Raw genomic sequence first — 14085 nt, 5'->3', positions numbered from 1 at the left:
AAATATCGAATATTTTGTATTATAGTTTGAATTTATAACGTTAACCATTTTAAAAAAATAAGAAAAAGAAGAAAAAAGAAAATAAAAATCATTTTTTCAAGATGGCGAGATACGCATGATTGTCTTCGGTCGGTAAAGAAGATCATGATCTCTGATCACGAAAGAGGGAGAGAGAGAGAGAGAGAGAGAGAGAGAGAGAGAGAGAGAAAAGGTTCAAGGTTGATCGAGCGTCGAGTGAAAGCCACAAGTATCCGGAATCTCTTACGTGGAAGACGTATTATGCGCAGTATGCTCTCATAATTGAACATTCCTCGATCGTTAAATCGGTTTAACTTCGATCAAGATCGCGATTAAATTATCAAAAGGATTATATGTTCGTTTGGTGTTATAAATTTTGTTGAACACGACATAGTGATAATCGTGAAATTAAAGATCGATCGACTAGGTCGAGATCACGTTTCATTAGATACTTTCAAGGTACATGTTTCCTTCTCAAAGAGATTTTAATTTGTTTTGTTTCTTCTTTTTTTTCAGTTTGATTTCTTACTATCGGACGATTCGTTGTGCGTGTGTGTCGAAATTGTGACAAACCGAGATGTCAAGGACCAATGATAATATCTTTACGTTCTTAACTTCTCGTTGCGTTATCTTTCATTCTTAGTTCTTATTTTTTTCTAGCTTTCTTTTTTTTCTTGCGATTTTATTGAAACCTCCTACTTGAAAATATCTCTTATTTTTATTGTTGGGTTATATAATAAAACGTTAATGAGCATTCGTAAGTGGAACAAAGTTTTTCTGTCTCGCGAATACTATTAGCTTGTGTGTTGTTCCGCTTAGATATTGAAAGGTAACTTTGTGGAATGGATTCAAGGCTGAAACGAGAGCTTATGATTCATCGTGTATCGAGTACGAGCTGCAATTGTTTCGTTTCGTGCGATTAGAACGATGCTTTACAATGTAATTAGGTCCGTAGACGAGGATGATGTTTGTACATGAAACGAGAGAAGAGATCACTATGTATTTTATTAATCATGAAAGAAACAAACGACGTGTGTATTTTCTTGTTTTTTTTTCTTACTCTCTCGTGAAATTCACTATTGATTTCAGATGAAATAAATTATTTCTTCGCTCGTTTTTTATTTTATTTATTATTTATTATCACATTGCAAGGAATATTTTTTCTTTTTCTTTTTTTTTATTTATTTCCCCTATGATCCCCCGCAACGTATGTGTGTATGTGTGTGTGTGTAGTGTGTGTATTTCGACGAACGTATATATGATTTTCAATCAATGGAGACGATAGTCGAATCATCCAGCAATTTCAGTTTCCCTTTAATAAAAATCGCTTGAATAACGACACAGAGATCGACCTTTTAAAGTTTCTCAAAGTAAAAAAAGAAATAAAAAATAAAAGAAAAAAGAGAGAACAAATAGAACAAAAAGAACACAAATGATTGATCTCCATAGAAGATTTATCTCTATGGAAAACAAGCATATCAAAGGGGAATGTTTAACGTATTATTCGCAATTATTTATTGAAATATATTAAAATGTCAAATATTCAAATAATCGCGCTATCAAAATATCTCTCGAACGTATGATTTATAAACAAGCTCGTGAAAGAATATTTGATTATAGTTACCTATTAAAAGGGGATATAAAAATTACAACGAGAGAAGGAAATTCTCTCATTGTGATAAATTTCTTAGATGGAAGTCTCGTTTTCTGGGTCGCGTTGGAAAATAATCCATCGTGTCCTTTTCCTTTCTTTTTTTGCAGGATTAATCCTTAGAATTGGAGTTCCTCGTCAAGGATTCAAGGCGATAGACAGGACGAACGACGTTGCTTATTGCGGAGTAGAAAGAGAAAAAGGAGGAGGAAGAGGAAGAGGAGGAGGAGGAGGAGGAGGAGGTGTAGAGAGAAGAAGAAGAAGAAGAGCAGCCGCTAAGTGTGGTAGACTGCGCATTCGCGAAAAGGAGAAGGACGGAGGATAACAAAGAGAAAGATATATACGCGCATATACACCTACATATATATACAAAGAGAGGGAGGTAGAGAAAGAGAGACAGAGAGAGACAGAGAGACAGAGAGAGAGAGAGAGAGAGAGAGAGAAGAAATATAGGAGTAGGATCGTTGGTGGTAGAGTGCGCATGCGCAGAGAATTTCCCGGGAATCGGGTCTTTCCGGGTCTCCGACACGGATTTCCCACTTTCGTTCGTCACTTGAGCGTCCGAGTCGGCGACGTGCGAGACACGGCAACAGGTGACGAATATTCGCGCCGGAAAGAGAGTTTACTATCAAGAGAGAGAGAGGAAGAGAGAGAACATTTCAATCTTCTCGATAATCGATTCTTCATACTCGCAAGAAATTCAACGATAATTTCATTCCTCGAGTAATCGTTCATTTTCCTCGTTCATTTTTTGATACTTTCTTGCTCCGAAGTTTCCTGGAAAACGAACGAACGTACGAAAAGGAAAAGAAGATTTTTGTTCGTTAATTAAATCCATCTGATTTAACGCGAAATGAGTGTCGACGACATGATCAACTACAAGCCCGACGAGGACGAGGATCTTTACGCTCTTCTATCCTGCGACGAGTCAGCGACGGTAAGGATCACAATAAATTTGTCTATCTAGATAGTAATCGTTCGTAGAGATATATTTAGGATTATCGAATTATTGAAGAAATTTAATCGTATTTGCGATTTATTATCGAGTTTTCGAATTGTTACGATTCGTATAATCGAATTTGTTTATTCGTTTTGAAGTGTTGACCGAAACCGAAAGAGCACGTTAAACGATAAATAAAATTATGGTTACACTTTATTATTGAATTTTATTTTGTTTATATTTCATTTTGTAAGCGCGATAAAATTAAAGTGTATACGTTAAGTTAAGTATAATTAAATTCGACAGTGTACTTTAATCAAATTTAACGTTAAATCATAATTCAAATATTTTAATCGCTATTATTTAATCTTTTATCGATATTATCAAAGAATTTTAAGAATCAGAAATGTAGTATGCATACGAAGTACGATTTAAAGCTTGCGAAATAAAGTTCTGAAAATTCGTATATCGACCTTAGGACGCTTTTAAATTTACTCCCACGCGATTTTTCTACTTGAACAACCCTTTAATGCGGCTTTTAATGTAAAACGTGAAGACGATCGTCTCGCTCAAGTTAAAGAGCGACCAAGTTAAGTTTTATGCTTATATTGATATTTTTACGGTCCCTTGTCACTTCGATTTCGTTATCGTTATCGACACTTACGACTTTTTTCTATTTTTTTCCTCGACGTTGACAAAAGTTACTTTTATCGTAAAATAATTGTCCTTGTGAATAATCGAACGAGACGTTTTTTTATGGAATAAAATCATAAACGATATCGGGTTTGAATAATTCAATTACTTTAAATTTATTCGATTATACTAAAAGCCGTGTTTTTATTCAGAAATGAAAAGATCGTACTTACTTGTTATGTAAATGTGACCATATATTTCGAACAATTTGTCATTTTTAATAGTATTATTATCAGCATATCTCTGACGTAAAGCGATTAAAATCTTAAAGATGTTGTTGTCAACGTGCATTTCGAGCAGGTTGAGATGTTCTCTTTTTTTATTCTTTTTTTATGCATTAAAAAAAATTGTTATAATATAAATATTCTGTTCTAAATGAATTAGGTCAAGAAATAATTATTGAGAGACTAATTTTATAGAAAACCAATGCTCGTCCCTTTGCTCTTTTCTCGTACTTAGGAATTTTAAACTGGAAACAAAGGGTCGCTTATTTCATGCATGCCATTTGCAACATTATCAAAGGAGTGCCATTCCTTTTTTTTTCTTTTCTTTTTTCCTCTTTTTTCTCTCTTCTTTCGCAAATAACGTACTCTCTTGCGAAATGTGCCTGGTAGTCTATTGAAATCGCGAAAAGTTTTGAACAAAAGGGGCACCGTTAAATTCAACAGAGAATTGTGATGGATGCTATCAAACGGAATTCATCCTCGTCGAAAAACAAAAAGAGAAGGAACAAGAATACCTTTTTAAAAATGTCATCCCATTTAATATCATACGACGATTTTCCAATTTGCTTCGTCCAATTTGCCTTTAGATTTGTTGAAAATAACTGAATGTTGAACTTGAATGTTTTTAAAATTGATTCTTCTTCTTCTTTTTTTTTCTTTTATACTCTTAATCGAATCATTTCTCACGAAATTGTGTCAATATCGATCGACATTGGTTCAATTGAATTTCACGTTATCTAACAAAAATTTCTAGCGATAAAATAATAATTGCAAACTAATAACAGTTTCATAATTAGGAGGGTTCTTACGCATAGATACGTATATCTACTAGTAGAAGCTCTTTGATCTACTTCTTGCATCTGTTTTCTATATAAATGCGATTATCGTCAAACATTATTAGAAAGACAGAGAGAGAAAGAGAATGACAGAGACGGAAACAGGGACAGAGAGAATAATTCTGATACAAGTAGGGCAATTAACACGAGCGAGATGAAAGGGATAGAACTCTGATCGCCCATCTCAACTTCGAATTTGAGACTGAAATTTAATTCCATTCGAAGGTCGTATGTAATTCGACTAATTCGTAACATCGATTATTGTGCGATAATGTTAATGACAGGTGAAATGCACCGTGGAATCTTTCTCCATTAGTTTACTATTTACATGGCTTTTAACGAGAATCAAAAATTCGAACTCGAAGTAATCAATGGAATTTATTTCTTCATTTATTTCTTTTTACAAACATAAAATATGTATATCGCGAATCATTATTTCCGTTTGCTCGTTCGTCTTTTTTTTTTTCTTTTTCTTTCTATACATAGTTAATAAAATCAACTTCCGATAAGATTGCTAGAATATTTATCGATTCGTATAATTCATAGAATTGTTTAACGTTGATTTCATATTATCTTCAATAAATGTTACTGACCTATGTTGATAAATCGAGTTAAACGAGGATTCTCTGTCTCTTGAATTTCTTTCTTTGTTTCTTTATGTATATCCTACACTTAGAAACAATTTCAATGTTTCGTAATCAAACAATGTCCATTTATTGATAATCGAACATTCTATTAAGAAAATAATGAACTTCGTACGATCGATATTGAAGAAAAATTTACTTGTATTAAAAGTAAAACTTCGATCTTTTTTCTCTCTTTTTTTTTTTTTTTTTTTTTTTTTTTGATTATTTGCCACAGGTCGAGCAAATCATAGCAGAGTATAAGGTACTAGCCTTACAATATCATCCTGACAAAAATGCCGGTGACAAGGAGGCCGAGGCAAAATTTCAAAAGCTTAAAGTATGCGTTTCTTTTATCCGTAAGATAAGTGACATTAGAAAATTCTTATCTGCCGATTCTATTTTCGATCTTATTTTAGAATGCCAAAGAGATTCTATGTGACCCGGAAAAGAGGAGCAACTACGACAAGTGGCGGCACAGTGGTATTTCCATTAGCTACAAGCAATGGCTCGGCATGAAGGAACACGTTCATCAAGTAAGTTGAAAAGAAAGGAAAAAGAAAAGAAAAGAAAAGAATATTCCTAGTCCGACAAATTTAATCAACGGAAATAAAATTATAAAATTGAATTTTTCTCGGTCGTTCTTCCGATAACAAAAATAAACAAAACTTAAAAGAGATTCTTCAAAACTTTGGATTCGTATTAACGCAAAATTAACTTGCGGCGATCGACTTGATATTAAAAATATTTTCGAAGATCGAACATTGAACTTAGAAGACATTTTCACGCATCGAAATACTCGTGGAATTTTAAATATGTTGTGTCTATTATTTAAATCAATAATAAAACGACGTAAATATGATTTTATCTTCTCGTTTTTGTTCTTTTTATTTTTTGGAAAATAAAAAGAAGACGCGAAGCTTATGCAAAGAGAAGTGTTATGAAAATCCATAGATAAGTTATTAAACGTAAAACGCTTGGTTGTGTAAACATTTGAAGAAAATATAGATAGATAACTTGCTCATGCGCGAGACTTTATCAAGGTACCATGTTTCGAAGTACTTACTTAAATATATGATCAAACGGGTCTCCGTAAACAACAGCCCCGTAAACTTTTGCATTTTCTTCGAAGTTGAGACGCATGCATACATACATACATACATACATACGTATCTGTGGAATAAATCTCGAGTTTGCACTTCCTTTGACTCGATTTACGTTCTCGTTATGCAGAACGCGAACGATGTTTGAAAATAATATATTGTGACGGTTTTGCGTATCGTAAGAAAGTATGCTTTAGAAAATCTAATAAAGACATAAAAATATCTAGACAACTTTTCCTTTTTTTTTCTGTTTTCAAAAATCTCGAGAAGTCTCGTAAAAGTCTTGTAAGAGTGAGCCGTAAGATAAATGTATCGATAAATGATCATAGATCTCTACAATTTAAAAATAATATTATTTTAATGAAATTTTTTACGTTACTTTTTAAATTATAAAATATCGTAATTAAGCGCAAACAATTTACGATTTTTTTTTTAAGTACGTGATAGTAGTCGTTAACGTATGATATAATCATTTTTAATGTAATTAATATAATAGATGAATCGAATCATTTATCGATCCTTTTTCTTAAAGAAAAGAAAGTTAAAGAAAAAATAAATAAAAAGAAGAGGATGAAAAAATAATGAACGAATTCGCAGTCGATGCATTGGAGTACACCAAAGATGAAGGACCGGATGCTGCCGGACGGAAGTACTGTTGGTGGTGGAGGGGGAGGTGCCGAGGGTTCACCAGGTCATGTGAAAGGTCAGGCCCCGAATGCTCACAGAAGGGCCAGCGAGGGTGGCGCCAATATTTACTACGGTGCTCGGCGTGACGTCGAGTGGGACTCGCAGGCCTCTAGTGAGGTCGTCAACAAGTTTCGTAACTATGAGATCTAAAATTTTGAGATCTATAGGAGAACGACGATCGTTGATGGAGGATCCTTCCTTTTTCGTATCGTGTAGGATCAAATTCGATCGTTATGTATCTCTAATTATCTCTCTTGCTCTCTGTTTGATGAAGATGATCCTTTACGACAACATAAACAATAGCAACAACAAGAACAACAACAATACATGCATGCGTATACAGGGTGTTCTATTTTAATCGATTAACGTTATAATCGTTGTATGTAAAATAATCTTTAATGGTGTTGAAAAGATGTCGATTAATTATTTTCTTTTTCTTTTTTTTTTCTTTCTTTATACTTTTTAATTATAATTTTTCAATTGACTTCGATCGAAAGAAAATCGATTTAAATGAGACACCCGTAATATACGTGGAAGGAGCGCCGTACAACATACATACACGTAGCCAAACACACGTATACATACCTCCTTGTGCATTTATCGTTCGTCACTGTCCAACCAACAGCAGGAAAATGGCTCGGAAGATGATACTAAGGGCAAGTCTAATTTTTTTTCTCCAACGTCGTGAACAATTTATTTATAGTGCTTTTTTCTTTTTTTTCTTTCTTACCTTTTTACTTTTTTTTTTATTCTCGCAGGAAAAAAACCTTCAGAATTTGAATGTGTAAGATTTTTTTTTTCATCGAAGAGAATCCGCTCCTGCAAATCGTTTCTTCTGCAAAAATTTCTTTAAAAAGAATATTAAAAAATGAAAAACAAAATTAATCTTTGAAGGATCGTCCTCTTTCTCTCTCTTTTTCTCTCTCTGTCTCTCTGTGAAGTGAAGGGAGGAGAGGTCATGTTACGAGTTTGAGAGAAATACGGGACTACAATACATAGTGTTCACGGTGTTTCATTATTAATTTTCTTTGCTCGGCTATTCGACGAAAGACAAGCAAAAGGCGAGAAAAGAGGTATCCTTGAAACGATGAATTGTGAATGATCAGAGAAAACGATATAAATACGTACTTACGTATAAAAGATAAGATCGTAAATCTTATCTAATGTTGATCTCGCTTTAATAAATATACGAATTCAATCGTTTTTTTCCCCGTGGAAATTTCCTAATAACACGACTAGTTTATTATTAACAAAAGAAAGAAAGTTTTATCGAATCGAAATAAGAGAGCGAGCGATAAGGGTCGATCGGTTGGACGGTGCTTTTGATGTCGTGTTGAGAGAATAAATAAATAAATAAATAAATAAATTAATTAATTAATTAATTAAAAAAAAAAGAGATATAATAAAGAAAATAAATAAAGAGAATGAAAAAAGGAAAAAAAGGAACAAAAAAAAGAAGAAGAATTATAAGGGGTAAAAGAAATTATCGATTCCACGTGCGGGGGAGTCACGAGATAAGATTAAATTCGTTGTTTCTACAGTAAGGCTCTCACTTCCCAATGGAATACTTAAAGAGTCTTGTCTTCCAAATGGGAGAGAGGTGACAGGAGTAGTATTGCGAGGAAGGAAAAGAAAAAAAAAAAAGAGAGATACTAGCAGAAAAGGAAAGAAAAGAAAAGAAAAGAAAAGAAAGATTGAAAGAAAAAGAAACGAGATCGTTTCGATGTTCGATATATGTACGTTCTTCAATTGTACGAAATAAAATACGCGACAATGCGCAAATAGATAAGCAAATAGATAAAATCTTTGTCCTCTATTCAAAAAAAAAAAAAAAGGAAAACAGGAACGAAACTTCGGCCGCTGAATTGAACTCGAAAATCGTATCTCTATTTTCTTTTTTTTTTCTTCTTTCTTCTTTTTTCTCTTCTTCTCTCGTACTCGAGAAAGGCCAAACTTTTTAAGTATATATCTATTCCATTGTGAAATAGAGCGAAGAAGCGCACTCGTACCTGTATCTAATGTCAAACGCAAGCAAAGTACTTACATCGTTACTCCTCGTCGCTTTCCATTTCGAAAAATGTTTCATTCGTTTTACGCTTCCCGTCATCATTTTTTGATATTTTTCGAATCTCACGTTCATCGTTCGATCTAACGAAAAAACGCAAAAAAATATAATAAAAGAAGAGATGACATATTTTTGGCTTTGTCATTCGATGGCTCGTATCTTTTTTTTTCTTCCTTTTTTTTTTTAATTGTTTGTTTCCTCTTGTTTATTTATTTATTCTATCCTACGTCACACACGCACACGCATGAACAAGGCTTTACATTCTCGTCGTTACACGATGATATTGAAGTTGTCTTTGGACAACTTATTGGAAAATTTTCTAATTCGTTTTAATATATATTCTTTTTATATGTATATATAATATATAATACATACAAAAAATGCAGATTCCCAACGATATTATTGTAACGATTAAACGAAACTTACACCTTCTCTCTCTTTCTCTCTCGATCGATCGATCGACGGACGTTCGTTTCCTTGTTATGTTTGTCATAATAGAAACTAAAACATGCCTATTTATAGCTGGTTTAAATAACGATTTAATGGTCTAGTGGTCAATTAACATACGTACATATGTGTATCGATGTATATATCCTTTAGTCATTGTTCCGAAAATTTCACTTTACTATTACTGCTGCACACATATGATTTCTATTTTCTTTTTTTCTAATTTCTTTTTACTTTATCTTTTCTCTTTTTTTTTTCTTTTTTTTTTTAATGACATTCGGAACCAACTCTCCCTTGTGCAAACTGGATATATCATTAATATATAATGTCATAAAAACAAATGAGTTGTTCGATGAGTTAAATGAAAGCATAACACGATAATGATAATAATTGTAATAATGATAATAATAGCGACAGCCACTATCGTCATTGTCATCGTCGTAAAGATAAAAACGTAATAACGTTAGACTTCGAATTAATTGCGATCGTCGTTATGAATCATTCCTCTTTCAAACGATTCTTGTCCCTTTTCCTATCTATTATCTGTTCCCGGTCCAAAAAGCCTATAAATATAGATTTTTATTTGCGTCTGTATCTTTCTTAAAAGGACACAAGGACAACAGTATAAAGAGATAACAAAGAATTTAAGGACCACGTAGATAGTGTTCGTCCTTATTGACGCATAAAAAAAAGAAAAAAGGAATAAAAGGGCAAATTGATCGCATCGAAATTCTATAAAAGATTTGAGATTGTTAGAAGAGATAGAAGAAGAAAAAGGAAAATAAAGAGATTAGAACAAGAAGAAGGGGAAAAAAGAAAGAAAGAAAGAAGAGATCGTAGATAATAATAATAATTCAAATCTAATATGCAGAACGCAAAAGCTGAAAGTTTCATTGGCATTTTATCAAATGAGATTGGCCATACTTTCTCCTGCGTAGTTTTTAAATGAGAAATTCTTGGACCATCCTGTACGTGTATGCGTATATACCTGTATACCTATATTTTTCTATCACGGATTCGTCTGTGACTATGTCTTCGATGCTTTATGGAGTATCGTCGTTAACATTGTCGACTATTTATTATTTTCTATATAATATTGATTTATAGTCAGACGTGCTCTCGGAAAAAGACATTGATAGGTTTAATTGAAAAGAAAAGAAAAAAAAAAAAACAGAAAATTTAATCGGAATTAATAATTACCATTATGAGAGATTAATTCAATAGATAATTCAATAGGATAAATACTCGTACATGTGTTCCTGATTTCTTAAATAATTCTTTTCTTTCATTTGCTAATATATAGAATTATGATAAAGTACAAGTCCGAATGTTAATAATGTTATGTAAATTCTATATATATATATATATATATATATATATATATATATATATACATATATATACATATATATAAGTCCTTCATGAATTTTCCGAGGCACGAGATTTTGTTATGTAAATTATTATGTAAAAATTATGAATTTGTCACGCGCTGGTCGACGTGACGGTATGTACTCGCACCATTAAAGATTCAATAAATGTGTTTAATTATGAAAATCCTATCTCTCTCTTTGTATTATATTTTTTTTATACAAGTAGCATAGTGGATGTTAAAGCACGAACGTTTTTACATTTTTTTTGTCCACTAAAAATATCGTGTATATTCAATTGTCTATAGTAATTAATTGACAAATAATTGATTTAATTAAAAAAGCAGAAAAACAAAAATTGATCAGAATTTAAACGGATATTTTTCCTTTTTTTTTGTCATTTGCATATAACCGGAGGCATTGCTACAGGTTCTTTTTTTATTTTAATAACTCGATGTGAATAAAAAAATCATTCTTGCAAAAAAAATATTTGTGTTATTTATTATTTTATAAAAATAAAAGAAAAGAGAAAAAATATATTTTATTATTTAAAAAAATATATATAGTTGAAAATCATCCCGTGTACATACAAACAAAAGTTTCTTTCTGTCTTTAACCTTGTAGGCAAAAGGTTAAGCCGGATGATATTTAAGGGTAAAAAGTATGACTTTTATAAAAAGAAGCAACGACGACTGAGCAGACTTTAGTAAGGGAGGATAAACTTAGGTCGATTCTTTAAAGGTCGTTAAGAAGTTCTGTCTAGAAGGGCTAACTTTTTTCTTATTACTTTACTTATAATATCTTGACTGCTCGTTAACGCCACGTGGGTAATATTTAATGGAAATAAGATGAAAATAAGATGAATCTGAAAGTGAGATGAAACTGGAAGACGATTAAGTCATTATTGAGAATAGAGATAAGAATGATCCTGATTATCGTTTTATCGCATTAGACGTCGGTTTACAGTCCACGATGAGTTTATTCTCTTATTAATAAATCAAATCACTTTTTCCAACGTTGATTTTTTCGGTTTTTAACAGCCATTAAAAAAAGTTCATTAGCAAAATTGTCTTAATCGAACAAAACGATGAAGAATCGGTATTGAATTTCATTATTCCTTTTTCCGATAAGAATTTTAAATATTTAATATATCAAATATATTGACGATATCGATTCGACTGTCTAAAATAAAAAAAAATAAAAATGTAGAAAAATTAATACGAAGTAGATTAACAGACTACTATTATTTTATAACGATTAACGTGTTTAATATGAGATTATTATCTTACATGAAAATTTCCAAGAGGAGGGCAAACTTTTTCTAGGATGATGTATATTTACCTATCCGTTTTCTTGATAATTGATCGGGGCAGCTGTCGTCTTAATGACCTTCATTAAGAAAATTGATTCTGCATTACGACGATTGCAGAACGAACTTAAACTATCTCGATTAAATATTTTCCAACCTATCCTTTGTTATACGTCGAAGAGAATATTTTTCAGGATATCTTCTCGGAAATGTTCATATCGCCCGTAGCAATTCGAGGAAAAGCATCTAATTCATTTTTGAAGGAATTGAGAAAAAAATGAGCTAACTGTCGAGAATATTAAATCACTCGAGCGAGTTGATAAACGACTTTTCTAGAAAAATTATTTCTTTTAATAATATACCGTCTTAATCTCTTACATTTTTCTGAGTGCCCAATTAAAAAAAATCTTTTTCAACAAGATTTACGAGAATTAAAAGAATGAAATAAAGGATAGATAATTAGACCGGTATGAAAAGAATCAGTACTGTCTACTAATAGAATCGTGTCCAATTTGTCGGATAAATTAAAATACATTGAATTTACGCGAGTAGAGTTTCAACGTTATAAAGAAGGTAATAGAGAGAGAGAAAGAGAGAGAGAGAGAGAGAAAGCGAAAAAAGAAAAACAGGAAAATAAACACGAAGGAAGGGCAGAGAAGTCGTTTGGTGTTACTCGCGTCTCGTTGACTCGAAATAATTGAACTTGTTGTTGGCGGGTCGTCCCATTGCGGGAAAAGGGATTTACAAATAGAAGGCGACCGTTTGATAAACGATCGAAATTGTTGAGAATCTTTCGAAGCGCGAAACGTGAATGCCTCGCCCCAATTCCCAATCATCTGCCGACAGACTGAGTTCCCCTATTGGAAAACATCGTTCGTCCGATGTGTACGACCTTCCGTAAGAATTTCTACGAAATATATTTGTATACAAAATGTTTAACTCGGGAAGGTTGTTTAACTAGAGGTCAAAGACAATGGGACTCGTACTAAGAATCGTAATGAAAACACACGAAATTTTTTCCCACGTCTTTCGCGAGATCTACCTTACAGTACGTATTTAGCTACCTTCCCGTTCAGTTCTATCGAATATCTGTACTGGAAATTATTTTCTCGAGAACTTCAAATACGCAGAACGAAGACAGGTTAAGAGAAGAAGAGAAAGGGAGAGAGAGAAGGAGACAAGGAGATAATGCAGGTACTTATTAAGTTCACATAACTGTTATAACTATGAATTAATTTACACGAAAATTAAAATGATTATGAATCGTTATAATAATAAGTAAGGATTATAACAATTAATGAAGATACGAAGAAAGTAATTTAACGTAAGGGAATGACTCAGGAAATAATTTGAAATTAGTTTGATATAGTTATTACTTGTAGATTAGTCTTTTTTATAATATTTTGAAAACGTAAGCATTAACATTCAGATTTTCGAAGAGTATTAAATTACGTCGTAATCAATCGAAAGAAACTCCGATGAAAGAACTTGTATTCAAATTTTATATATTAAAGTTTTATATATTAAAATTTTTAACGACGAAATTGATCAACCGATTCACAAAAATGAAATCGACATATTCTGGTCTTGATGAAATCGCAAATAGAACGCTTTGATTTACAGAAGGGTCAACTTCGTTCCAGTCGTCCTTAAAGGGTATAGCGCGAAATCCGTACTAGTTTTCTGGGTAGAGTTTCGATCCGTTCCGATCGAAATTAAAAAATGCATTTTTAGTTGCGTCGTCGTCGTCGTCGTCGTTTCGAACAAATATTTGTCTTGCTGAAAGTTTTATCAAATTTTTAACTAAATAAAAAAAGAAATATATTTCTCCTGCAAATATCGTTAACTTTTAACAAATATTCTATGAGACAGCATTAGGAGGAGAGGAGGATAGAGAGGAGTGTTATTATATAACGTAATATTAATATAATTATCATACGTGTATATATATTTATTTTTTTTATATTATGTTATATTATATATATTTTATATTCTATATATATTTTATATATATATCTTTTTCTTTTTTTCTCAATAACAAAATTTGTCGAATTTGCATTCAAAAGATATAGCAATATAAACAAAGATATCCGCGAGAAGCATTTACTTTAATAGATAATCA

At 32.1% G+C, this 14085-nt stretch overlaps 1 protein-coding gene across 2 annotated transcripts; it reads left to right on the top strand.

Annotated features, from left to right (window-relative positions):
* The first annotated feature begins 252 nt into the window (after positions 1–252).
* LOC127061468 (J domain-containing protein) lies at positions 253–8490 on the top strand. 2 transcript variants are annotated; one of them, XM_050988371.1, is made up of 5 exons: positions 259–477; positions 1780–2606; positions 5224–5325; positions 5405–5521; positions 6686–8490. In XM_050988371.1, exons 2-5 carry the CDS (start codon positions 2523–2525, stop codon positions 6923–6925), a joined length of 543 nt encoding a protein of 180 aa, XP_050844328.1. In that variant the 5' UTR covers positions 259–477; positions 1780–2522; the 3' UTR covers positions 6926–8490. The 2 variants fall into 2 exon arrangements, with proteins under 2 accessions (XP_050844337.1, XP_050844328.1); XM_050988380.1 differs by lacking the exon at positions 5224–5325 and having other exon boundaries at positions 253–477.
* Positions 8491–14085: the final 5595 nt, after the last annotated feature.

Source organism: Vespula vulgaris, chromosome 1 (genome assembly GCF_905475345.1).
Source record: "Vespula vulgaris chromosome 1, iyVesVulg1.1, whole genome shotgun sequence".
Taxonomy (NCBI): Eukaryota; Metazoa; Arthropoda; class Insecta; order Hymenoptera; family Vespidae; genus Vespula; species Vespula vulgaris.
The sequence above is the reverse complement of the archived record's forward strand: the minus strand, read 5'-3'. Positions and strand labels throughout refer to the sequence as shown.

Coding starts and splice junctions, on each gene's coding strand:
- LOC127061468 (XM_050988371.1), top strand. CDS start 2,523: ATGAGTGTCGACGACATGATCAACTACAAGCCCGACGAGGACGAGGAT. Junction 5,326..5,404: donor CAAAATTTCAAAAGCTTAAA/GTATGCGTTTCT, acceptor ATCTTATTTTAG/AATGCCAAAGAGATTCTATG. Junction 5,522..6,685: donor TGAAGGAACACGTTCATCAA/GTAAGTTGAAAA, acceptor ACGAATTCGCAG/TCGATGCATTGGAGTACACC.